The sequence below is a fragment of the Aethalodelphis obliquidens genome, unplaced genomic scaffold (assembly GCF_003676395.1).
Source record: "Aethalodelphis obliquidens isolate GAN/ISIS:26980383/991018 unplaced genomic scaffold, ASM367639v1 scaffold18, whole genome shotgun sequence".
Classification (NCBI taxonomy): Eukaryota; Metazoa; Chordata; class Mammalia; order Artiodactyla; family Delphinidae; genus Aethalodelphis; species Aethalodelphis obliquidens.
This window is the reverse complement of record NW_020837962.1, coordinates 14,924,274-14,950,910: the sequence shown is the minus strand read 5'-3', so window position 1 is coordinate 14,950,910 and position 26,637 is coordinate 14,924,274. Positions and strand designations below refer to the sequence as shown.

The 26,637-nt window shown below is 44.3% G+C and overlaps 3 protein-coding genes across 6 annotated transcripts in view; all 3 read right to left on the bottom strand.

Moving 5' to 3' along the window:
* DTD1 (D-aminoacyl-tRNA deacylase 1) overlaps positions 1-10,999 on the bottom strand; it is a 111,165-nt gene extending 100,166 nt beyond the window's left edge. Inside the window, exons 1-3 of one of the 2 annotated variants that reach the window (XM_027118292.1) lie at positions 10,804-10,999; positions 5,291-5,381; positions 3,346-3,581 (exon numbers count right to left, since the gene is read on the bottom strand). In XM_027118292.1, coding sequence (XP_026974093.1) covers positions 3,346-3,581; positions 5,291-5,381; positions 10,804-10,846 — 370 coding nt within the window. In that variant the 5' untranslated portion in view covers positions 10,847-10,999. The remainder of the gene's footprint in view (positions 1-3,345; positions 3,582-5,290; positions 5,382-10,803) is intronic. The other variant, XM_027118293.1, reaches the window with a different exon arrangement.
* Positions 11,000-18,305: 7,306 nt separating this feature from the next.
* Positions 18,306-19,791, bottom strand: SMIM26 (small integral membrane protein 26). Its single transcript, XM_027118298.1, has 2 exons — positions 19,612-19,791; positions 18,306-18,632 (listed from the first exon to the last, which is right to left on the bottom strand). Exons 1-2 carry the CDS (start codon positions 19,727-19,729, stop codon positions 18,466-18,468), a joined length of 285 nt encoding a protein of 94 aa, XP_026974099.1. The 5' UTR covers positions 19,730-19,791; the 3' UTR covers positions 18,306-18,465.
* A 3,736-nt stretch (positions 19,792-23,527) lies between these two features.
* Positions 23,528-26,637, bottom strand: part of SEC23B (SEC23 homolog B, COPII component) — a 40,171-nt gene continuing 37,061 nt past the window's right edge. For 2 of the 3 annotated variants that reach the window (XM_027118256.1, XM_027118259.1), the window contains one exon: positions 23,528-24,004. In XM_027118256.1, coding sequence (XP_026974057.1) covers positions 23,915-24,004 — 90 coding nt within the window. In that variant the 3' untranslated portion in view covers positions 23,528-23,914. The remainder of the gene's footprint in view (positions 24,005-26,637) is intronic. The other variant, XM_027118258.1, reaches the window with a different exon arrangement.

Below are 26,637 nucleotides of genomic sequence, written 5' to 3'. Positions count from 1 at the left end.
GTGTCCGGAGCCTGTGCTCCGCAACGGGAGAGGCCACAACAGTGAGAGGCCCGCGTACCACAAAAATAATAATAATAATAAAGAAGATACAGGTATAGGCAGAAAGAAAATCCTTTCACTGTTGTCACTGTCCAAAGACTTGAAATAACTCAGGATAAAAAGAAAAGTCTGAATCTTTCAGCAGGGGAAATAGGAAGAGTTTACACCCTCCATCCAGCCCTTAACAACAAGTAAGAGAAGCAAATTAAATACACATTTGAAATAAAGTTTCAGTCATTAAAGAGGAAGGGAGTGAAAATTAATGTCTAATTAAACTAACAGCCAAGACATGGAAGCAACCTAAATGTCCACTGGTGATGAAAGGATAAAGAGGATGTGGTCTAGCCACACAGTGGGATACCAGTCAGCCACAAAAGGAGGAGATCCTGCCATTCGTGACAACATGGATGGACCGTGAGGGCTTTACACTGAGTGAAAAAAGTTAGACAAAGAAAGACACTGTCTGATTTTACTTATATTACAAAACCTAAAAAAAAACAAACCCATAAATACAGAGAAGAGACTCGTGGTTGCCAAAGTTGGAGGGTGCAGGTGGTCAAAAGGTACAAACTTCCAGTTAGAAGATAACTAAGTTCTGGGGATGTGAGGTACAGCATCCTTACCTTAACTGTCAACCCACGTGAGGTGATGGCTGTTAACTTATCGTGGTGATCATTTCACAATATATGTGTATATCAAATCACCATGTTGTACAACTAAAACTAATGGAGTGTTAGAGGTCAATTATACCTCAATAAAACTGGAAAGTTTTTAAAATTTTTTAGGGTTAGGGTTAAATGTTTTAATTTTCGAATTAAACTCCTTTAAGTCTTAAAGTCACTAAAGAGGTCCTGAAAATCCTAAAAGAAAGAAAACGTATTTAGCAGTTTGTGTTCCATCTTCCCTCCAGGTCACAGAGGCCTTTCCGTACCGGAGCTGGAAGCCAGAATCTCAAAATTTACCAAAAGACAGCAAGCACGTAAAACACGCTCCCTGCACTTGGTTCCACTAGAGACCATAAAGGAGATAAAAGGCGAAGAGTGAGTGAGGCCCTGGGAAATCACTGCAGTGCCTCTGAAAGCCCAAAGGAGCAGAAAATAAATTCTGATGAAAACCCGTGGCATAATTCATGTTGATTTTTCATCAAAATGACCAGAGGTATCATATCCCATGAGCTTAAATTCTGATCCATTATAAAATTATACTGTTTGCAGTACATTGCTTCAGGCACTTCATATAATTACCTGGATGGAATACAGATTTTTTTCAAAACGTAAAAGGTGTTTTTAGGAACACAAAGCACTGAATAATAAAACGCTCCTCTTTAAGGCTTTAGACGAAAGTGGTTTTGTTTTCACTCAAGCATTCCTTCACGACCATCACTGTTCTCCCATGGAAAGGGCCCTCACCTGTGCTTTCATGATATTCCTTTTTTTATACATAAATTGATTTATTTTTGGCTGTGTTGGGTCTTCGTTGCTGCGCGCAGGCTTTCTCTAGTTGCGGCGAACGGGGGCTACTCTCCGTTGCGGTGTGCGGGCTTCTCATTGCGGTGGCTTCTCTTGTTGCAGAGCACGGGCTCTAGGCATGCAGGCTTCAGTAGTTGCGGCACGTGGGCTCTAGAGCACAGGCTCAGTAGTTGTGGCACATGGGCTTAGTTGCTCTGCGGCATGTGGGATCTTCCCGGACCTGGGCTCGAATCCGTGTCCCCTGCACTGGCAGGTGGATTCTTAACCATTGCACCACCAGGGAAGCTTTTCATGATATTCCTTCTGCTCATCCTTCAAAGGACTTCAGTGCATCCCCAAATATGTCTGAGATTACTCAGAAATGGGATGATTCTATAAACATCAAGCAGAGAAGGCAATGCTGGCAGCATTAATCCTTGTCTCAACCAAGAAAAATTATTATTCAAAGCACTTGACTTAATGGCTAATTCTGGGAAGAACCTTGTTTGCAGCAAAGCCACGACGGACAGAGGACCCCAGAGGACATCCACGATCGGACGTGTCAATGGAGTTCTAAACTTCGATGCTCCCAGAAGAAGCGAATATATTCTGCTCTACCAGGACCCAAGTAAAGAGCAGGATTTGATTTAAGGCGGGAGGGTCCTGATCACATAGAATCCATTTGTCCTGCTGGCAAATGGACACCTGACACAAGTAAGAGGAGAATAAAAAGAAAGGAAATACCAGTGGGGGCTGGAACATCACTCCTCAGAACACAGAGCCACCTGAGGAGCTGACGACCCTCAGAGATGTGGGGCTCTGCTACAGAGCTCCAAAGTCATGTCGTGACTTTTATTACTTACGGTTGAAAACAGGCCCGATAACAAAGGGACCTGGGTTTGTCAAACCCACTGAGAGAAAGTTGTAGGAAACACTACAGAGTCAACTATTAACAACTACTCAACAGCTACGAGAGTCCGACAGCAGCAGGAGCAGCCGCAGTCAGACTCGGAAGCAGACATCCTGCTGAGCAAGTTCACACCCTGAGGTGCGTCACCAAAGGAGGCTCAAAACGCTTCCCAGTAACTCTGAAGGAAAAGCACACTAGGAACATGAAAACAGACTAGAAACACCCCCTCTTGAGAAGATTCATGAGTTCCGATTCATAATCCTCCCACAAACCAGGCCCACGCTTCTCAGGCGTTTTCTAGGCTTAATCTTGATCAGTCAGGCTAGGCTGGCAGTCCCCGAGACAAGCCGTTAAGCCTACACTGTCCAAATGACAGCCGAGGGCCACACACGGCCACCAGGCGCTGGACATGTGGCTGGTCTGAATCGAGATGCACTGTGAGAATGAAAGACCTCAGTAAGAAGAAGGAACGTGAGTTACCTCATTAATAACTCTTTACACTGACGACAGGGTGAAATCAGAATATTGTGGATATCCTGGGCTAAATGAATTACAGTTTTAAAATTAATTTCACTTGTTTCTTTTTCTTTTTTTTAATATGGCTCCTAGAAATTTAAAATGACACATGGCTCCCACTGGCGTCTGGCAGGTGTATTTCTCTGTAGGGCAGGATAAGCAACCGAAATGAACCACCACTATATCAAGCGCACTTCTGGGTTGCTAAACATTCCAAATGTGGACAGAAGAATAAAGAAGGGCAAACGGTGCTGGGGCATTCAGAGGGCACGCGCAAGAGCGGCGGCGGCGGCGGCCCTTATGCTGTTTTAAGAAAGTAATAAGCGTAAACGGTGAACTTTCTGGAAAAGGAAATGTTGCATCTGCAGATTGCCTTTCCCCTGCCAGGAAGTGTCCAGGGGACGCCCTCCTGGGCGCTGGGCTCCCGCCTACCTTTGACAAGCTCCGGCCGGTATGCCTTGCGTAGCTGCTCCAGGAAGCCGTTGTAGAAGCCCTCCGCCTGCTCTGAGGGCATCGCCAGGTGGAAATCGGGCTTGTTCCCCTTGAGGACGCACTGCAGGGTGAACTGGCTGATGCACAGCACCTCGTACTGTTTGTCCATCACGCTCTTCGACCAGTGTTTCCCACCTTCATCCTCAAACACACGCAGGTTTAAGATCTTCCGGACCCTGGGGGAAAACAGGGGTGAGCGCTACCTGAAGAATCATAAGCCCCCCAGACACACCCACACCCCCAGATGTCACAAATACCCTGCTGACTAGGGACACTGTGCTGGCTCCATCACTTACAGCAGGGGTGACCACAGGCAAGTTACTTTCTACTCTGTGCCTCAGTTTCTGCATCTGTAATAGGGGTAATAATAGTCCTACCTCTTAGCGTTGATGGGCGATTTGCTTTTTTTTTTTTTTTTGTCAGCCCCTCCAATTCACAGCAGCTTCCGGTGGGAACCGGATGTGTCAAAACATGGGCTCAATTCTGATTATTTACAGAATTCCATCTTTACACTGGAATAAATGATGCCCCGCTTTTATACCCTTTCTTGGAACTTCTCAAAATGAACAATTCAGCAAATACCCTGGAGAAAACTCATGGTCATTGCAGATATGCAAAACGATCTGGGGAAAGACACCTTGACAACTATGTCACATGCTCCTTATGCCCCAGCGGGGCTTTCCCTATACACGTGGATGACAAAGGACAGCCACCCTGGCAAGGAGGAGGACCAGGTAGCATTTATAAGATCAGACTTGAGACGAATGACAAAGAACTACCTCCGTGAAAGGTGCAATTCCACCATTTGAAGCCACCTTTCTGGATGATGTTGAAGACATGTTCAAAGCCTGAACAAATACTCATTCGCCGACACCTTACATGGGAACCCTGTGCGGTGGGCGCTATTCATCACCCCTTCTCCACAGCGGGTCTGCCTCATGTGGAGTCATTGCTCTTAACCAAGTTAGGTACTAGCTCTCCATTTTGTCAGCGCCACGGAGAGATTCAGACCAGTCCCCCGGCTTTTAACCACTACACCACTTCGCTCCCTCTTTGCGAATCCAGGGGACAGCTTTTAAAATACCAACATCCGTGAGTGTTATCGAACTAGTCATCAACACCTCAGCGGGAGCTTGGTTCCAAGTCTGGTTTTCAACCTAATACAAAAGGGACAACTGGGCAACCGTCACATGTAGGCTCTGGGCACCAGGGGCAGAGAAAAAATGGATCCAAGCATCTGAAGTACATGTGCGAAGTAGTGCAGGGGAGAGTGAACATGAGGAGGGGAGGCTGCCTGTACTAAGGGCCAAGAGCAATGACAAACCTCCCACCTTAGTAAAAAGAGCACTGGCTTCCAGGCCAGGCGGCCTAGGTTCTAACCTGGAGTCAGGCTTTTTGCTAAGGACGTGTGCATGACCTTCGGCAGGTAATGTAACCTCTCTGAGCTCCAGATCCTATTGTGAATGGTGAACAACTGGGCATTCTTAACATGTGTAAACAGTGCCCAGATCATACTGCTCAAACTGAAAACGTAACACATTCCTATGAAAAGAGGCTTGGTTTTCACACCAAGGGAATGGTTCAAGGCTGCAGCAGCAAATAGGGACAGAGGCTAAGTTGTGGTCCTGCCCTGTCGCTGACTTACTGGGTGACGGCTCTTCCTCGCTCTCCCCATCTGTGACACAGAAATAACCACACTGCATCAAAAGGGACATGGGTAAAACTGACAGAGTCTCACTTTATAGGAGCAAAATACTATGGAAGTTCCATATATATGTGTATATATATATATATATGTATAATTTATTTAAATAGCTAGCCAGCCAGCCAGATGACCAGCACATGTCCCACTAGAAAGGCAGTGACGTGGAAATCTGCCTCTTACATGTGCTCCAGTTCCTTCTGCGTATCTTCCAGGGAAATACCCAGCAACACACAGATGCCCCGTCCAATGGCACTTATCTGTTCTCCACCAACTGGAAAGGAAACAAAAGGGAAAAGAGACAAAAGGGAAATGAAACAAAAGGGAAAACCAAACAGGTGCCGTGAAGCACATCTGAGCATCCACAGGAAAGTTTGAACATCACACATACTTCTCGTAACTTCTTTGCCAAAGTCAGTAGGTACTGAAACGTGAAAGGGGTTACGTCGATGCAGTATGATAATCATACTTTGTCCATTCTGACTTTACATTTGGAATGAATGAGTTGTGAAGTGAACAACCATTACGCGGGATTTTCAGGCCACGTTTTCATCTGTGCTACCTTGGTTGAGACCCCTGAAACTTTCTATGAGTTTGCCCGTCTGTAACAACAAAAGTTTTTCTCCCCAGAGAATCCAGCTCAGCTATGGTAATTCTCAAAAAGGAGATGCCTGCTCTTCTTGGAAATCAGCAAACCTGATAACATAATACACAATGCACAATGGAAAACATTTATGTCATAAAAATAAAGAAATGATTTCTCTACTCACTGCAGAAAAGATAAATATATCATACATAAAAAACACAGTTTAAAAGTTAAGCTTCCAGGGGCTTCCCTGGTGGCACAGTGGTTAAGAATCTGCCTGCCAACGCAGGGTACATGGGTTTGAGCCCTAGTCCGGGAAGATCCCACGTGCCACGGAGCAACTAAGCCTGTGCGCCACGACTACTGAACCTGTGCTCTAGAGCCCATGAGCCACAGCTACTGAGCCTGCACGCCTAGAGCCCGTGCTCGGCAACAAGAGAAGCCACCGCAATGAGAAGCCTGCGCACCACAACGAAGAGTAGCTCCTGCTTGCTGCAACTAGAGAAAGCCCGCACACGGCAATGAAGACCCAGCACAGCCAAAAATAAAATATTAATTAATTAATTAAAAATAAATGAATAAACTTTTAAAGAAATAAAAGTTAAACTTCAAGTCAGCAAACTTCTATTATTTCCCAGTTTATTACTAAGGTTGTATTCTAAGCCAATGACCTCCAAATCTTTTTTTTTTTTTTGGTTTTTTTTTTTTTTTTTTTTTTTGCGGCACGCGGGCCTCTCACTGTTGTGGCCTCTCCCGCTGCAGAGCACAGGCTCCGGACGTGCAGGCTCAGCAGCCATGGCTCACGGGCCCAGCTGCTCTGCGGCATGTGGGATCTTCCCAGACTGGGACGTGAACCCATGTCCCCTGCATCGGCAGGCAGACTCTCAACCACTGCGCCACCAGGGAAGCCCTCCAAATCATTTTGAGTGATGCACCCCACGCATAAAAAAAATTCTTTGAACATAGATTCCTATTCCAAACATTTGCATAGGTATTTAGCGTCAAACGTACACTCTACTACCACTAGACAGTATCTCAGTGCTGGCACAGTACTTAGGTCAAGACACATCATTATGGTGGTGAAACTAAATCCATATTTCAAATGTTGATCTTCATAATTTTCAATTTTTTTGGCCAACTTTTGGCCAAAGCTCATTGATTATTGATGTTTGGTTATTTTATCGTATACTGACCTAATGTTCCAATCAGGAGAAAGGTCAACTCTGCCATTTTCTTGTTATTTGCTTCTGCTAGATAATAATATTTACAAATATACCCAACAAGGCATCACAGACTGTTCCATGTTGCCACATCCTGCAAGCTAAGGGAAGAGTGAGAAACCCTCTCCCTGCAGGTGTCTGACAAGGGACCATCTGACAGACACAAGGCGAGCACGAGCATCAGTTTGTTCCTGAAATAACTCTTTTTTAAAGAACATTTACGGATTTATTTATTTTGGCTGAGCCGGTCTTAGCTGCGGCACGCAGGATCTTAGTTGCGCCATGCGGGATCTAGTTCCCTGACCATGGATCGAACCCAAGCCCCCTGCATTGGGACCACGGAGTCTTATCGCTAGACCACCAGGGAAGTCCCTGAAGTAATTCTTATTAAAGCTTAACTTCTCTTAGTTTTATGATTAAGAAAACACAAATATTTTAGTATTTTCTTCTGTGCTGCTTTTTTTATAATGGACTATGAGTGATTTACTATCCTTTGAGCCATTGACTCAAAATCTGAAACAGAAATCAGCTATCCTGACATAAGCAGTAAACAACTGGGGTTGCTTGCCTGTTTGCAGTGCTTTAGAAAACTGTGGCTTTATTTGTTCTTTAAGTAAGTCAATATTATTTTCTTATAATATCAAGATATTTTTAAAATTTTCCCCAGGGTATATTTTAAAAACTTAAAAAGAATGATGGTTGAACTATGTCCACCATTAAAAGTAATGCACATGCAGTATAGAAAAACTTTAAAAAATAAAAGAAACAGGAAAGCAAAAAGAACAACCGAAGAGAAGCACTTCAGTTTGTTACTGATTTCCTTCTGATATTTCCTCTATTCACAGATTTTACTTCATATTTGTTCTCAACTACCATAGTAATATTGTGTATAAATTTTTGTGTCTCATCTTTTTTAACATCTCACAAGGATTTTTCCACATTATGAGCTTTTTCCTAAGCATCTTTTAATAGTTGCAGCCCATCCAGTGGAACATTTGCATTCCATCCATGGATGGACTAACCATCCTGTTTGGCTGGATAAATGGCTTGTTTTAAAATTTTTCACTTCAATAAGTAACACTGTGGTGAAAATCTTTATACACTAAAGTTTTGGGGTTTTTTAAATATACTTTCACGTATAGAGTAGTTTTAGGTTCACAGCAAAACTGAACAGAGGGCACAGAGATTTCCCATATACCCTCAGCCCCACATGCAGTCTCCCCACTATCAACGTCCCCCTCCAGATGGTACATTTGTTCCAAATGATGAACTTACACTGACACCTCATTATCACTCCAAGTCCACAGTTTACATGAGGGCTCACTCTTGGTGTTGGACATTCTATCGGTTTGGACAAATGTAATGACACGTATCCACCATGACAGTATCGTACAGAGTAGTTTCACTGCCCTAAGGATCCTGTGTGCTCCACCTGTTCACCCCTCTAAAGCTTCTTCTATAATTAGGATTATCTTCTTAGAATAGATTCTCAAAAATAGAATCACTATTTGAAGTGATTCAAATCATATTTGAACAGTTTCAATATTTTTATAATGTGGTATTATCCTAATAAGAAATGAATTATGCACCAAAGCCTTGAGATGACACAATTCGCTCTCTTATTTTGGAGAAGTTTTGTCCCTCCTTCAGGCAGAAGAATTAGGAGGTTAAAGGGATGTTTTATTATAGACAAATGGATTTCCAAGGGGAAAAACTTGAGAATCACCATTTTAGACAAAAGGTCACAGGGCTAGAAGAGACCTGAGCTATTTGGTCAATGTTTATTTGACGCCACGTATAGTGGCATCACCCAAGACTTCCTCTTTGAGAAGAATTCACCAGCTCACAAATTAACGCATTCCAACCCAACCAATCTCTTCCCAACATTCTATGATTCTATTCAGATTTCGGCTTATAAAGCTGAGTGATGGACATGGGGGTTATTGTACTATTCCATGTGTGTAACCACATGAATATGTTTGAAGTGTTCTGTCATAAAGCTTTTAAAATTAGATTATCATAATAACCATGCTAAGGCATCAAATGTGCCTGACCAAGCTCATCAAGTGAGCCTGCCACGTAATATGTGACTCTTAATACTGTCCCACCTATAAAACTGGAAGTGACATTTTAGAACCTTTGAAATAAAATGCCATTCGAGAAAGGCCACATGGAAGTGAAGCCTGTCAGTCACATTCTAAAGGAATCAGAAAACCTCTCCCCATTACAATACAAGTAGAAGGCAAGGCTAACTCAAAGTTTCCTCCAGCACCGTGGGAGAATTCCATCTTATTAACACCTTCAGACAGTTAATTTGTTGTTTTTAACTAAAAGCATACAACTTAAATAGTAAAGTAAGATCATTCAAACTATTCAGCTAATCTCACAGAAATGTGTTTTTGATATTCCAGATCAGCACAATGGAGAGTTCTCCATTCTGATCAAAACTTACATTCTCCAAAGTCTGTTCACTGGCCATCATGACCACATAGGGCAGGCTGCAAGATTCTTCTCAAAAAAAGCAAGAAAATCTTTTCATCTATGAATTTTCCCAGTTTTAGTGAAGTTACATATTAACTAAAATACTAAAAAAAAAAAGCCCACTTTGTTTTAAAATTTCATAAATCCCAGAGCTATACTATTCCCTATTACTCCAGGACGATATCCAAAATCACTTATCAGAACAGCTTAGAAATCATTAGCCAGGACTGAAAAGTAGAATCTCGGATCTAAATATATGGTTTTACTGAGTTTGATTGTTTCTTTAGGGGATTTTGTTGTTTCGTTCTTAGATTTATACTCTCCTGGACATAGAAACACACATTTGGTATAGGCTTGAAGGAAAGGATATCTAGAACTACTTGAACTGAAACAATATTAGAATTCTGCCAATAAAAATAGGAAAGACTAGAAGACAATGTAAAGTTAATCATTCAAAAAAATTTTAACATCTATACTATCTTCACGCGAGGTTTTTTTTAAATTGGAGTATAGTTGCTTTACAATGTTGTGTTAGTTTCTGCTGTACAGCAAAGTGAATCAGCTATATGTGTATATATATCCCCTCTTTTTTAGATTTCCTTCCCATTTAGGTCACCACAGAGCACTGAGTAGAGTTCCCTGTGCTGTACAGTAGGCTCTCATTAGTTATCTATTTTATACATAGTATCAATAGTGTAGGTGTATATATGTCAATCCCCATCTCCCAATCCATCCCACCCACCCCTTCCCCCTTGGTGTCCATTCGTTTGTTCTCTACCTCTGTGTCTCTATTTCGGCTTATCTTGGCTTGAGCTTTTAAAAGGACTTCCTTCTACCTATTAATCATCTGGACCCCTGATGTTCAAACTAGACCGCAGTGTTCAAGCCATGACTGATGGTTGCGTGGCTCGGTTCACATGAAACTGGTGGAAAAGAGAAACATCTCATCCTGGATCCCCTGGGTTCCCACCCGGGTCACGTGGGCAGACACGGTCAGAACCCACCCCTACGAGCACCTGTCACGAGCGGGCACCTTAGGGGAGTCAAGCTCCAGGTGAACCGGGACACGGAGAAAACCGGCAAGAAAGGGAGACGCGGGGCAGAAGACTGGGGAAGGGGTGTGTGCCCCGGAAACGCTCCCACGCGTCGTCTGTTTAACACCGCGTGGAAGGGCGGGCCGGGGGATGCTCGGGGGACGCTCGGGGGATGCGGGAGGCCACCTGCGCTCCGGACTAAAGGAAACGCTGCAGAAGACGACGAGGCGCGGTCACCGCGACACTAAGCGTAGACCCTGCAGCCCGTGGACGGCGCCCCGGGACGGCGGGGACTCGGGGCGGCGGGGGCCGGGCTCGCGCGTGGCCGGCGGCGGCCCGGGGGCGACCAGCCCGGCCCGGCCCCGCCCGACTGACCTGTGACGCTGGCCCGGGTGACGCGCTGCACCACGGCCTTCATGGCGACGGCTGGGGCGAGCGGGGCGGCGCCGCGCGGCTTCCGGCCTCGGGACTCCGCGGGCTGCGCAGCTGCCCGCGCCCTCTGCCGGGGACACCTGGAAGCGCGCTCCGACCCCCTGAACCCACGAGTCGACGGCCCGCCCACGTCGGCCACGCCCACCATAGGTTGGTCCCGCCCATCTGAGCCCTCGGTGTGGCCCCGCCCCCGCGAGAGGCCCCGCCCTCTCTAGGTCCGGCCCCGCCCACTCTTGGTCATGTCCCCGGTACAGCTAGATGAGCCCCGCCCGGACGCTGGAGTCCCGCAACCCCCTTCCCCGTCCCCACACCCCAGCCCGACTCACTGGTGCCCAGACAGTAGTTTCTGCCCCAGTTTCTTTTCACAAACCCCGGCCTGAGAGACAGTCATCCCTGAATCCCAGCTTTGTCCTGAATACTAATCCTAATCGTGTGCCTCCTTCCATGTTTCCACCCTTCTGCCCCCAGATTCTCCCAAATTCTTTTTCCCTTGTTTTCCTGCCTCTGTAACTCCTCAGAAACCAGACAGGAGAGTATCTGCTGCCTAAAATAGCCATTTAACTGTTTAGGTATTCATTTGACCTAGCCGCGTCCTGGCAGTGCGCAGATACGTGATTCTGTAATTGTAATTCCTCCTCTAATACTGATACTTGGCCCCTCTCCCAGACTTGTTAGAAGATTTGAATAATATATACTGTGCAAAAGTGTTAGAAATCTGCAAAGGACTGTACAAGTATTACCCTAACAAATTATTATCACTGATAAAAACAAGCCCTTCTCAGTGTGTCTTCTTCTTACAGCCTAATAGTGCTGGTGGGTGTAGAGGGAGGGAGTTGAGGATGTTCCCGAACCAAACTTGGGTCTGCTCTACCCTGCTTTTCCTCCTGGCACCTCAGAAATGGCAGTTGGTTTGTGGCCTTTTTGTGTCTTATTGTTCATAACTGCCCCTGTGACTGCGCATGGGTGCAGTTATCTGCAGTCTCTTATAGTTTCTTTGTATCGGTTGCTGTAGGAAATGTTTGTCCAGGTGCAAGCGTTCAGGTAGAGGGTCCCAGGTCCCCACCCTTCTGTCCTGAAACAGGTCATAAATGTGAGAGGTGCCCTATCTGTACTGGGAGGGAGGGAGCAGCCTTATCTCCAAAGACAAAAGCACACCAAGAAGAATCTGAACCAACAGGCCTTGCTAAATTTCCCCCAGTTTACTCTGCCTACCTCATATTCTTTAACCTATCATGTTCCTCCATGACTACTCATGCTTCGTCAAACCTAACAACAAAAATTACACAGGTCTGTTTCTTTGGGTCTTCATCTCCTTATGAAGGCTCTCACGTCATGTAAAACTTAAATAAATTTGTATGCTTTTCTCTTGTTCATCTGTCTTTGTCACTTTAATTTTCAGACCCAGCCAGGGACCTCAAGAGAGTGAGAAAACCTTTTTCCTCTCCTACAAGAAAAAGCTTCAAATGGAGAACAAGGAAGAGTCATTTGGCCAGAAAAGACTATACTAATATACTTGAGTGTTAAATACTGCACACTAAATTGCCAAAGATAGCATCACCAGTAATGAGATAAACAAACATCATATACTTCTGATATTGCACCAGGAAAGACACCATGTCACTTTTGTGGTATTTCTGCCAAAAATGTAGACTCTGAATCCAATCATGAAGAAACATCAGGCAAGCCTAAATTAAGGAACACTCTACAAAATAACTAGAAGGATCCTTCAAAAATGTCAAGAAAAAGAAAGTTTGAAGAACTGTTCCAAATTAAAGGGGACTTTTAAAGAGACAGGAAAACTAAATGTGATGCATGAACTGAGTTTTATCCTAGCCAGAAAAAAATAAAAAGAAAGAAGTGCATATTGGGACAATTGGTAAATATTTTTGTTTAAATTTGCATCAAATCAACATATCTCAAAACATTTTGGTCTCAAGACCCCTTTACATTCTTAAAAATTATTGAACACCCCAAATAGCTTATATCTTAAGATTTTTACTTGTACTAGAAATTACAACCTAGAAAAATTGTTAAATATTGACTTATGATAATTTTTTAAATGACAATAATAAATCCATTATATACTGACATTAGAGCAATGAGATCATGACTTACCATGAAGCCTCTGAAAACCCCATTGTACACTCTTGAAAGAATAGGAATGAAAAAGTCAAATATTGTCTATATATTATTATAAAAATAGGTGGAAATCTCAGCTCCTCTAAGGAGGATCTCAGAGAACGCTTTGAGAACTGCTGGATTTGATAATGGCATTGAACCAATATTAATTTCCTGATTTTTATGTAAGAGAACATCCTTGTTTTTAGGAAATACACACATGTACTTAGGGGTAAAGGGACAACATATCTGCAACTTTCAGATCTGGTGAAGAATGATATATACAGAGAAAATAGAGTGATAAAGCAAAGTAAAATGTTGACCACTTGGGCTATACGTGAAGGTAACTTATTTCAAAAATAAAACGTTTTAAAAATATACCAAAACACCAGGATTCTTTTTACATATTTGTTGAGCTCGAAAAGGTCAATATCAGGAGGCAGAAGCACCCAGCAGCCCCTCTTGCGGTGCCTCCTTCCCTCTGCACGCTCTCCTTTGCCCTCTAAATCACCACTCTCCTCATGTTTTTGAATTCCACCTTGTGCTATTGACTCGCACATTTTCATTTCCATTCCCAACACATCCTCTGTGCTTGTGCTTCCAAATGCCTTCTTGACCTCTCCACTTCCATGAACCAAATTAACAGACTGAAAATGGGATTCAGGCTTTTCACCCCTGCCGTATAAAAAAGAATTTGGTCTTTGTTCTGGGTTTCTGGCATGGAGCTTCTAAGATCCTTGGAACTTCCCAAGGGATAGGAGTTCCTAATGAAACATTTCAGGGTGGGAGCCGGTCACCAGAAAGACCAATCATGTGGCTAGAGGGTGGGACTTTGAGGAGGGGCGGTGGGATGCGGCTGGAGATTGAGTTCAGCCACACAGCAGATGAGTCCATCAGTTGTGCATGTGAGATGGAACCCCAATAAAAGCTGTGGACACTGAACCTTAGCAGAGCGTCCTGGCTGGTGAACACATGGATGAGGAACCTGCACCCTGGTTCCACCGAGAGAGCAGTGAAGCTCTCTGTTGGGGACCTTCACAGACCTTGCCTGATGTGTTCCTTCGTTTGGCTAGTCCTGATTTGTATCCTTTATAATAAAACTGTAAGTATAAGGCTTTCTTGAGTTCAGTGAGTCATTGCAGTAAGTTATCTAACCTGTAGGAGTCATAAAAAAACTCCCAAATTTGTAGCCAGTTGGTCGGAAGTAAAGGTGGCTTGGCGACCCCCAAGGTGCGCCTGGCAACTGAACTGAGAGCTGCCCTTTTGGGGACGTGCCCTTAGACTTGCAGGGTCTGTGCTAAGTCTGGGTGGTTAGTGCCAGGACTGAATTGCAATCCCCCCAAGCCCCCCACACTCCACCAGCTGGGCCACCCTGATTCAAATCAATGGCTCCACTGTTTCCTCCAGCCATAAGTGACTCATGATTGCTCTTTCCCTCTCCCTGAGTAACTAGTCCATCAACAAACCTCCTGACTCCCCCAAACGAACCCCACGTGCCCTCTTCTCTCCAGCCCCAGTGCCATCCTGCTCCATGGCCCGTCATCTCTCACCTGCATCTACTACGGCTGTTCAGTGGTCTCCTTACTGCCACTTCTGTCTTCACCCAATCCATTCTCCATAAGACGTAAAAGTGGTTTCTAGAATATAAAGTCTTCACGTTCCAGACTCTGATCTTCTTTAAATTGCTCAGGTAATCCACTTGTTGCTACCTCGGGACCTCAGCATCTGCTGGTCCTCCACCTCGAATGCTCTTCCCCCATTCTTTGTCCATCTCGCTCCCCTCCTTCCTTTCATTTTCAGCTTAAATGCCTCCTCATCGGAGAGAACGTCTCTGACCACACAAAGTTAAGAGTCCTGGTTCCCCATTATTCTCCATCGCTATCCTATGGTTTTTCCCTCATAATCTTCTGGCGACTTTTTTTTTTTTCCTGGCAACTTCCAATCACTCCAGTGCCCGATAATTTGCTCTATTAGTGTCTCGTGCTTACCATTCTATCCTAAGCCTCTAGCACACTGCCTGAAGCTCAGATAACATTGCTGAATGAATACAGGTGTGAACTTGATTTTTTGACTAACAGGGGGTCATAGATTTACAGTATGGCTGTGGCTGTACTGGGCATCCTATCCAGACACAATGTTCAGAAGTACAGGAGACTATCGCCTCCTAGTGCTTCCTCTGAGGCTGGGACACCCTGCCCAGAAGCCCCTCGAGTTTCACTAGCCAGAGTGAGATCACATGACCATGCTTAACCCAGTCACTAGCAAGGGAGATGGGACCTACTCCTCCTGACTGGTTCAGATAAGAGGTTCTCACCTGGGGCATAGAGCCCCCCAGGGGTTACTGGAAATGTGTGTGGGGAGGGGTGTCTGAAGCTGTCACAAGCTGTGAAGATTGTTACAGGCATTTAGTGCCCAAGGAACTTGAAATGCTAAAGCACTTGCAACACCTGGGGCAGCCCACAAAATGGACTGTCACATCCACGGAGGCTGCAGCGCCCCCTGGAGAAACACTGACTTGGACCATTCAGGACCTGGGCCAGTCCCCCTGAAGCACCTGACGGGGGTGAGCTCAGGGTCTGTTATAAAAGAGGAGTGGGATCAGTGGGTGCTGGGAAGGCAATCGGCACGGTCGACCAAGAGGTTGTTTCAGCTCGAGGCCATGCTGAACGAGTGATGTTGAAGAGGCATCTTCCTAAATCTTTTCAGGAATCTCCCAAATTCTTGAAAGTGAGATTGCCGGACCAAAGGATGTGCCATTTTCCACGTTGATACACGCTGCTAACCTGCTGTGCTGAAGAAGCAAGTTACTACCCATGGAAGCCCTGTTTTCAGACAGGCCAGTTGTGACGAGGTAACTCCCTGGGGAGCCACAAGGAAGAAAGCAAAGCGGCTGGAGGACGACAGAAGCAGACTGCATTTATCACCAGAAAGAAGGCCTTTCACGCCTCATTTCCAGGAGTAGCTAAGACATTCTATTCCTAAGAATAATCATGCGTGCACAAACACTTTCTCATTTGACAGTCACAACCCTATTAGTAGACAGGCTAGATATTATACCTCTTCTTCAAAAGAAACCAAAGCTCAAAAAACACAGGAGATTTTTCTATCATGAAAAGTTAGGTACCATTTTTAAAAAGAAATGAATAGGGAGATGTGATTTGCTTAGAGTTACATCAACTGTAGCAGGGACCCAAAGTCACAATGGCTTAAACTACGTAGAAGTTGATTCTTTCTCTCTAAAGCCCTGGGCTCTGTGGTACTCCACAGGGCCGGAAAACCCAATTCCTCTTCTCTTGTTGCTCCACTATCTCTCAGGAGTCCTTTTCATCTGAATGGTCCCCGATGGCTCCTCCAGCTGGACGGATGTCAGGAAGGGGGCGCACGCCCCGGAGATACATACATCTTAAAAAAAAGGAAAAGAAAACCCACTCCCTCTAAATACTACCAGACCTCAGAATTTCGGGAAACTTATTTCCAATCCTACAAACTCTCCTTCAATGGGTGATTCCCAACTTCTGAACAGACCGTGTTCCAACTGCACCTGAAAGATAGACATTTGGAATTCTGAAAACCTTCTCCCAGAAGAACACTTTAAATTATATTTTGGTTGTTAGATTAGTCCACAAAGGCCTATTTAAGCCAAGATTCAGCAGAACTACGGGAATTGTTGAAGCCACACACACACACACTCAGCTCCCAGAATTCCTACAGCCAGGCATCCACCCCCGGGTAGAGAAACCTTCTCTGGGGAAAGTGACCTACAGAGGCAGGTATCTTAGTGCCTCCCGATGAAAGTCTGGCTTGCTGCCTGGAGTGGACATTTGTCCTGGTATCTACTTGCCCAGCATGCTGTGATCATCCTTCCTATATCTAGGAGATGCCCCACTTTGAGGGTCAACACATCCCTGATGCGGAAGCCAGAAACGCACTTTCCCAGTCTCCCTGGCAGCCGGGGGCCAGGCATGAAACTGAGATTCCAAGGAGAGTGATGAGAAGCAGGCTGCTCTGGGAAGCCATTCAGAAATTCCCTTCCCCCATCGTATGCTGCTTCTTGCACGTCTGATGCCCATCACAGGTGTCCACCAGGGTGCCCACCCCACTGGCACTGACCCATTCTTGACCTCTGATGTCCAGTGAGGAGCCTCTGCTGCTGACATCTGAAGCTGCTACTTGCCATCTTGGAGCCTCTGTCACTTAGGTTGACTGCCCCCAAAGCACTGCTCAGGCCACCCACAAGGTAGAACTGACACCAAGGAGAAATCAAGGCAAAGGTTTGAAGGTGACAGTACTATAGCAGGAACCCAGAAGTGTGCCATTCCTGTCCTACCAGGAATCCCTAGTCCTCACAGGGTACCAAATAGCTGCGCACAAGAAACACTACCCAAATGGGCAACGAATGCTAGTTTCTTACTAACTGAGGCAGGACTCAGTGATCCACAGGAAAGGATCCGATACACAGGGAAGTGACTCTCACAGGAGTGGAAGACAAACTCTGGCTTGGGAAGAAGCTGATCAGACTTTGACGCTGTGGCTGCAAAGTGATGTTACTACAGAAATAACGGGGACAAAACGTGTGCAGTGAGAAAGGCAACAAGGCAGACAGTCCCCAGGCAGGCTCAGTGAGTGGCTACATTCCGGTTCCTGCTGCCAGGCCCTCCGAAGACCTCAGCATACTCTGTTTGAATTCTGAGCTGTCTATACTGGTTTTTTGTTTTTTTTGGCCACGCTGCATAGCTTGTGGGATCTTAGTTCCCCGACCTGGGATTGCACCCACACCCACAGCAGCAAAAGCACCGAGTCCTAACCATTGGACCACCAAGTAATTCCCCGTCCACACACATTTTTAATAAACATCTCTTTCTGATTTAATCGCACTTATGTGGGTTTGTTACTTGCAACCAAACGAGCCCAGCAGAGAGAACACTGCAGCACTCAAGGGCAGGAACCCCGCTGTCCTCACTTTGTATCCCCTATCTCTAGACTACTGGTAGCCACCATTGGGGTTTAATCCACTCCTGCTGAAAGAATGAGGGTATCTGTACACCTCCTAAAGAACAGATCGAGTCTATTTAATCCAGGAGTTATAATATAATTCACAACATACTTACCAAGCACCCACTAGTGCCCAAAGGGCTGCTCTAAGTCCCAAACTGAACACGGAGATTTGCTTAAAGGGACCACAAAAGCTATGTCTGACAGCAACATGAAAGGAATATAAAGTTACATGAACTAATTTCAGAAAACCAAGCTTATGGAAGCTCAATACGACATTTCACTTCAACCTTTTACTCCTGTGAGTATAGAAGGACACCTCCTGAATATGCAAATTTACTTTTCTTCAAGGAAATATTTATTGCATATTATTAGTGATTCTATTTTACAACAAAATTAAATGTATACACTTTTCACAAAGAGAAAGTGGAAATCACAGTATCTCTCAAATTTATATGCTGAACCAAAGTCCTGTTTTCAGAATTCAGCCGTCCATCATGATTTTGGTCCAGGGCCACCAGTCCATGATTTCAAATAGTTGACGATCCTGGCAGTAATTGGAACAAAATTGTCTCTATATGTGACAACCGTTTCTACATAAAACCCTTTCGGGGGTTCAGACAGTTCATTTGTTGAGACATCCTTTTGTTCTACTTCACCACCTTAAAAAAAAAAAAAGTAACAGCTGCATCACTAACTTTCATTTTATCTTACTTTATTTTTTAATTGAAGTATAGTTGATCACTAACTTTTAATTTAGGCAGCAGTCATTAGAATTATTAGTAAAGTCTTTGAAATAAAATAAACTAAGGTAAGAATTACCCCCACCCCCATCAGGTTCCTGACATTGTTTTCTTTCTGTAAAAAAGAAAATGTAAATAATTTTTTTAAATGACCACTACAGAGATAAATGTTTTAAAATGCTTAATACTGACATGTGCACTTTCAGGCCATTGGTGATCTTCAGCACCAAATGTAATCTTCAGCACAGTTTTTACATAAAAAGCTTTACTGAGATAATACTTATTATACAATTAACTCATTTAAAATGTAAATTCAGTTTTTAGTATCTTGAGATCTGTGCGACCAGCACCAAAATAAAGTGTAGAATATTTTCATCCACAAAAGGAAACCCCTTATTTTGTAGCAGTCGCTCCCCCACCAGCTCCTCCCCTTCAGCCCCAGGCAGTCCCTACTCTAGACGAAGCCACAGATTTCCAGAACATTTTTGAAAGCTGCGGGATTTCCTTTTCCTCCCAGCAACTGGTAAGATTTCAGTACTCCTTCGCTGGTGTAAGTCAGCGAAATCGTTTGGTCGGCAAAGGCGACCATGCGACCAAAGCAGGGCTGAAGTTACAGAAGCATCGCCTCTTTAAACCACCATCCAGGGTCTTTGAAATTCCACCTGGAATCTCACGGATTCTTCAAATTCTGAGGATACGGGCGGCCTCGCTCAATAAACCAGCAAGGTTCGGGGAAGAGGCTCTAAAAGGTCGTTGCTGGCAGATTCCACGATAACGCGCGGCTCTAAGCACCGCTCCTGGTCTCTTCGCGCGGCACAGCGAAGCCACTTCTGCGACCCCCCGGACACGCCCCACGCAAGGCCGCGCGTCCCCCAGAGGTCCCGCCCGAGAGCCGTACCTGGAGGCTTGCTCTTTCTCTGATTATACAAAAACAAGGAGCCCAGCAGGGTCCAGGCGCCCAGTCCGTACAGCATAGACATGCGCCGGTACCAAGACAGGGCCTTTTCCGGACGCATGACGCCGCCGGGAATACCTCACTCCTCCGAGTCCCAGGGCGGAGGCGGGCCTTCCGGTGGGCGCGTCACCGCCGCCGCCGCCTCCAATGGGGAGCCGCTCCGGGCTGGCCGCTTCCTGCGCCGACCCCGATGCATCCTGGAGCGTGTAGTCCGGACGTCGCGCTGGGCAACGCACTCGGGTCTGGCGCCTGGGGTCCGGAGACGATCTTGCCTCCCACGTGACGGGCCCCAATGACACTTTCTCTCAGGCAAACCTCCCACTTGCAAAGTCCTGCCTTACATAGGCTTTAGGTGGCCCTTGTTAAACTTAATTCCTTCCCTCCTCCAGCTCTCAGGTTTGCGAGGATACCCCGTCTACGACCCGCAAGTCATCTTCCCCATCTTCCTGCCTGGAGCCCTGTCTGGTGCGCGTGGGTCCCTCTACGTCTGAATTAGCCCCTCCACTAGGCTGTGGGTCCCATTCTTCTCTGCCTTTCAGGGCCCTGGCCCAGCAACTACACTCTGTCCACCTCCATCTCACGCCCTTTTCATTCTGTTGTTCTTTACTCCATCATACAAACGAGCCCGCGCCTCAAAAACAAAAAGTCTCCACTCGACCCACCATCAGCTTTTCTCTTATCCGTACATTTCCTCGAAGCATAATCTACCCCCACTCAAGAAACCAAACAACCTGAGAGCAAAAGGGATGTGTTGGGCACAGAGTGGATACTCAGTAAACTTCCATAGCCAGTAACTACTTTGCAGCCATAATCAGACGATTTCCAGCGCATACGACTCCACCTGCTCCTTTCATAGCTTCGAAAACATAATTTTCTTCAGAATCTATTTATCCTTCAGGGCTCTTCCCATTTCTCCCACCCTCTAAAAATTGGTGTTTTGCCACACACAAAAATTAACGCTAAATGGATCATAGGCTTAAATATAAAAGCTAAAACTACAAACCGAGAAGAAAAGATCTAACACAACGATTGGAAATCAACTACATCCAATATAAAATAAAAATTTTTTAAAAAGGCGATCTTTGCCATCTTGGGATAGGCAAAGATTTCTTAGAATACAAAAAGCATAAACCACAAACAAATATTGGTAAATTGGACTTTTTCAAAATTAAATCTTTTGCTCTTCGAAAGGCAGTTAAGAAAATCAAACAAGCCACAAGATAAAATATTCAAAGTAGGTAGATCTGACAAAGGACTTGTATCAGAATTTATAAGGATATCTTACAATTCAATTATAAAAAGACAACCGAACTGAAAAACAGGCAACAATCACTTAACTAAAGAAGATATACAAATGGCCAATAAGTACAGGGGCATTGTCAGTCATCACAGCAATGCAAATTAAAACCACGAGACACCCTTACACACCTATTAGAATGACTAAAAATTATGTTGAGAATACCAAGGGTTGTACGGACTTGGAGCAATCAGACCTCTTACTGGTGGGAACATAAAATATCACAACCTCTTTGCGATACTGGCAGTTTCTTAAAAATTGAAGTACCCCTACTGTATGAATCAGACATTCGGTTCCTATTCACCCAAAGGAAATGAAAACATTATGTCCACACAAACGTATGTATGTGGGTGTTCACAGAGCTTTATTCATAAGAGCCCCCAAATGGAAACAACCCAAATGTCTATCAACTAGTGGATGAATAAAGGAAATGTGAGTCTATCACTCCATAATAAAAGGAACTACTGTACTGATCCATGCAATTGCATGGATAAATCTCAGATGGGTAATGCTAAGTGAAAGAAACCAGGCACAAAAGAAACCAGACATAAAATTCTGGAAGCAAATTCATCTATAGTGGGAGAAAGCCGACAAGTAGTTGCCTCCGACCAGGGTGTGCAGAAACGGAAGGACTAAAAGGGGCCTGAAGAAACTTTGGGGGCTGTGGAAATGTTGTGTCTTGATGGTGATGTGATGGTGGTGCTTTCGTGGGTGTGCACATCTACTGAAACTCATTGAACCGTACACTTTAAATGGGTGCAGTTTATCGTATATAAATTATACCCCAATAAGGTCGTTAAAAACAAAACAGGAAAATCAGTATTCTGTTCCAAGCTTGCTTCTCTTCTCATACTGAGCAACTTTACTCATGTTATTTACTTTATACGTTTATGACTCTCAAATATACGCCACATTCTCCTGAAAGATAAATACATACTAATTACTGCCAACCTACAGGGCATTTTCAGTTCTACCCCACAAGCTCCTGAAACTCAAAGAGTGGCCAGGATTGAATTTATCCCTACCCCTACTGCGCCCCAGCCCCCAAAAGGAAAGAAACCTTTCCTGACTCACCCTCTCACCTAACACCTCATCTGTCACCTGTGTCTAAAAGCTGCCTCTGTTGAGGCCTCGGCTGGATTCCAGCCTCCTTCCATCCGGGCTGCCACTCTCCTAATTGATCATTTCAGGAGTTTCCTTGCTTTCAAGATGGAGTTTATAGTTACTAGGCACACTGGCTCAGTGTCTCCCTCTCGAGATGGCTGCTCTCCAAAGAACACTAACACCCACCTCCACGTTCTTTGGAAACAGCCACCAGCACCCACAGGTGGGACCTGCATGGCTCAGGGTGCCTCTCGGCACCTTCACTCACTGTCACTGGAGAGACACCAGAGCCAGCTGGGTGTATCACATTCCTCCTGTCAATTGGAAACAGGCCCAAGGAGGAACAGTTTCAACCCTAAACTGGATACACAGGCTTATGTACTCTTCTATATGATCTACCTCAATTCAAAATTATATCCCAAATATAAGAAAAATATTCTATGGAAAAGGTACAGTAAATAAAAGCCTTAGGCATTTAAAATGTAATTGTTAAACATTTTAAGATAGGAAACCCACCCAGAATTTTGAGCAGAGGTTAAGATGGCAGTAAGTACAAATTCAAAAGATAGAGCATTGGAATCAATCCAGATGGTCCGACAGCCAATTAATAGGAGTTCCCAGTTTTACTTTTCTACATAGCACTCATTAGCTTCTTAAAAAATTATATAATTTACTTCTAATTTTTTAATGTTGGTCTTCCCTACCCAGAATATAAGCTCTGTGAGAATAGGAATTGTTTTATTGGTTACATTCCCAGGCCCTAGAAGACTACTCCAAACATAGCAAATACTGAATAATTATTTGCTGAACTATTGAAAAAATGCCTCCAAAGTTTTGAGATAAAATTATTTTGGGCCTAGATTTTATACTCAGTAAAGCTGTCAGGTATGAAGGCAGAACAGGTTCTGTGAATTATCTCTTGTATGCTCTTTTTAGAAACAGTCACTTAAGGCAGCAAAATGACTTATGAGATAAAAGGAAAACTGCAACTAACCTAGGAGTCCAAACAAAAGAAATTCCTGGATGACAGCTGTCCTAGCAATTGGCCCATGTTAAAAGGGGATATAACCTCTAAACAAGGATGAACTCCACTGAGTAAAATAAGCTGTAATTTTTTTAAAATTGAGGTAACATTGGTTTATAACATTATATGTTTCATGTGTACATTATAATTCAACTTCTGTATGCACTACAGTGTGCTCACCACCATCCAGCACCATCCAGTTGACCCCCTTCACCCATTTCACCCTCCCCCACCCCTTCCCCTCTGGTGACCAGCAATCTGTTCTCTGTATCTCAGGTGAGGTAGGAACAGTGCCACTCCAGACCACTCTGCCTCAATAAAGTTTCACATATTTCTTACTTTTCCTTGTCTGTTAATGTTAACAATATCCTTGACAGTAAATGAAGATTAAGTTCAGGAATTACCTCTTGGGGAATTTACTTAAAACACACAGAGACCTCAGAAATCAAATTTGTATTAGCATTATTTTAACCAGTGCTTCTTCATCCAGATTTATTTCCTTTCTGATCATTATGATTTTCATGTAAGCAAGCTGCCAAAATACATTAGTTCTGATTTTATACAGACTCTAAAAGTTAGAATACAAAAAGCATATAAACATCTACCGGTACCAAAACGTTTATGACCTTATAATTTTATGGTGTAAAGAAAAGGGCACAGATAAGGAATACAAGCAAATTAAAATCTGAAGAGTTACATAACACTTCTTTTGATTATTTATTAAAATGCAGCAGAAAAGTAAAAGGAACGTTAAGCCTTTACAAACAACTGTGAGCACAGTGTGACCGTGTTTTCCTCCATTTCCTTCTCATGTCCTCAGCTCAGCAGGCACTGGAGACAGCCAGTTTCTTCAAATGGTCCATGAACACCTGCAGGCTAACATCATCAGTCAGGATGGGCGCTCCTGTTTCCTGAAGTTTAATGAAAAAGGTTTACTGGCAGGTTTCTTAGAAGCTGGTTGGAATTCATGCGTTATTAAGGACCCTTCCCCTCACAAAATTAGCAAGTGCTGTCTGTCTGCCAAGAGCACTCCTGCCACCCAGCCCCGTCCTCTGCCTAGCTAATCTTTTCAACTAAAGCATAATTTCCTCACAAAACCCTTCCCTGATCCACTCATATCAGGTCATTCCTGCCACTACAGACAGTTTTGAGCATATGCCCTTCTACTTTACCCCACTGTGTAGTTCTGATGACTCATCCAGGGTCTGGCTCCCAGCAGGCATGAACTCCTGGGGGCCCACACGTCCCATCTCTCATCTTCCCCACCACCCTGCTGCAACCAGCTTGATGCTCTTAAATGATCTGCTTACAACAGAAGCTTGGTAACAGCGTATTCACAATGTGTGAATCAGTATCCACTAAACAGATGGATCTCTGCACTATCAAGAAATGCTTATGATTCAATTGACGTTAAGGGAAAAAGTATTGAATAGAAACCTTGATTTCTAACAAGATTCCAATTTGTTAAAAAAATATATACATATGCACATACACAGATATACATGATACATACCTTTTATATTAACTAGAAAGAAGCCAGAAGTACTTAACTCTAGCTAGTAGCATTCTATGTAATTTAAACTTTCTTTCTAAAATTTTTTTTTACATATACTAGTCTTCTAAAAATGAAACGGTACTACTGTTATAATCAAAAAAGTATAAGCATGATTAAAGTTTTATAAAAGGATTTCTCTGGGAAGAAAGAGTAGATGTACTTTTCCTCATTCCTTCAACTAAGTACAACTAAAACCCCTGGATGTTTTATATAAAACAAACATAAGAAGACTTTGAAAGGTGGTGAAAAGACAGCATATCAACTAGAGACCCTGGGATGCAGGGAACCACACAGTGGCCAGTTCCCAGGGCTTCCTTTTTGCCTCACGCATGCGCGCCAGACTTGGAGCTGAAAAAGCTGGCAACAGTTACTGAGCACGGACAAAAACTACAACAAAAAGAGCCCACTTTCTCTAGCAAAAGACCAGGGCAGCCTAGCAAGACAGAAAAGGCTGAGCGGATCGTGTAGACTTGCACCCCTCACATGGCAGTACTGAGGGACCCAACAATCCCACCACGGTGGTATCAGAAAAGGCCAAGTATGGAGCCAGGGATTTCATCCCTGCTGGCCAGTAAGAAGTCTCCCTGCACCCATGGTGTCCGCAGAGACCATACAGGGAGCCTGGACTTCCACCCCACACCTGGTAGTAATAAGATGTCCACACCCCAACCTCTGGGGTGGTATCAGAGAAGGCTTAGTGCAGAGAAAGCACTTTCACCATCACCCACCAGTGACAAGGCCACCTCCACAGGAGAATCAATGGGAACCAGGTGGGGAGCTGGAACTCCCGTCCCCACACACAGTAACAAGAAGTCGCCCTCCACCTCACGTGTCAACAGAGGCCAATGGAAAACCTGAACCCCTGTCTCACCTGGCAGAAATGGAACAATGTACCACCCCCTTCCCTGCCAGAGCAGTGTGACAAAAAGACATCCAAAACAGGTTGAAATCAATCCAGAGTCTCATAACAAATATGAAAATGTCCACGTCTCAATCAAAAATCACTTGTTATGGGGCTTCCCTGGTGACTCAGTGGTTAAGAATCCACCTGCCAATGCAGGGGACATAGGTTCGATCCCTGGTCCAGGAAGAGCCCACATGCCGCGGAGCAGCTAAGCCCATGCACCACAACTACTGAGCCTGTGCTCTAGAGCCCATGAGCCACAACTACTGAGCCTGCGCTCTAGAGCCTGCGAGCCACAACTACTGAGCCCGCGTGCCACAACTACTGAAGCCCGTGCACCTAGAGCCCGTGCTCCGCAACAAGAGAAGCCTCCACGAGGAGAAGCCAACGCACCGCAACGAAGAGTAGCGCCCGCTCGCCGCAACTAGAGAAAGCCCGCGTACAGCAACGAAGACCCAACGCAGCCAAAAATAAATAAATAAAATACATTTATATTTAAAAAAAATCACTTGTTATACCAAGAGTCAAGATCTCAAAATGAATGAGAAAAAAGACAGTCAACAGGTGTTAACACTATGAGTTGACGACGGTGTTAGAATTACCTGACAAAGACTAAAGCAGCCATGACAAAAATGCTTCAAGAAGCAATTAGGAACACACTTGAAACAAATGAAAACATAAAGCATCAGAAAAGAAATATAAGACAAAGAAAATCCAAATGAACATTTTGTAACTAAAAAATACAGTAACATATAAAAAGTTTGAATGCAACAGCAGAAAGGGAACAGAGAAAAGAGTCAATAAACTGGAAGATAAAAATAATAGAAAGTACCCAACTGAGCTGTGGAACTACAAATGAACTAACATTTGCGTCACTGAGGTCCCAAAGAGAAAGGCAGGCAAGGCAGGCTGAAAAAGTATTGTAGAAAGTAATGACTGAAAACTATCCAAGTTTGGCAAAAGGCATAAATATACAGAATCAAGAAGTTGGGCAAATTCCAAATAGGATAAATTCAGAGAAATTCACACAAAAACGTATGGTATTTCAACATTTGAAACTAACAAAGAAAACATTTTGAAAGGGT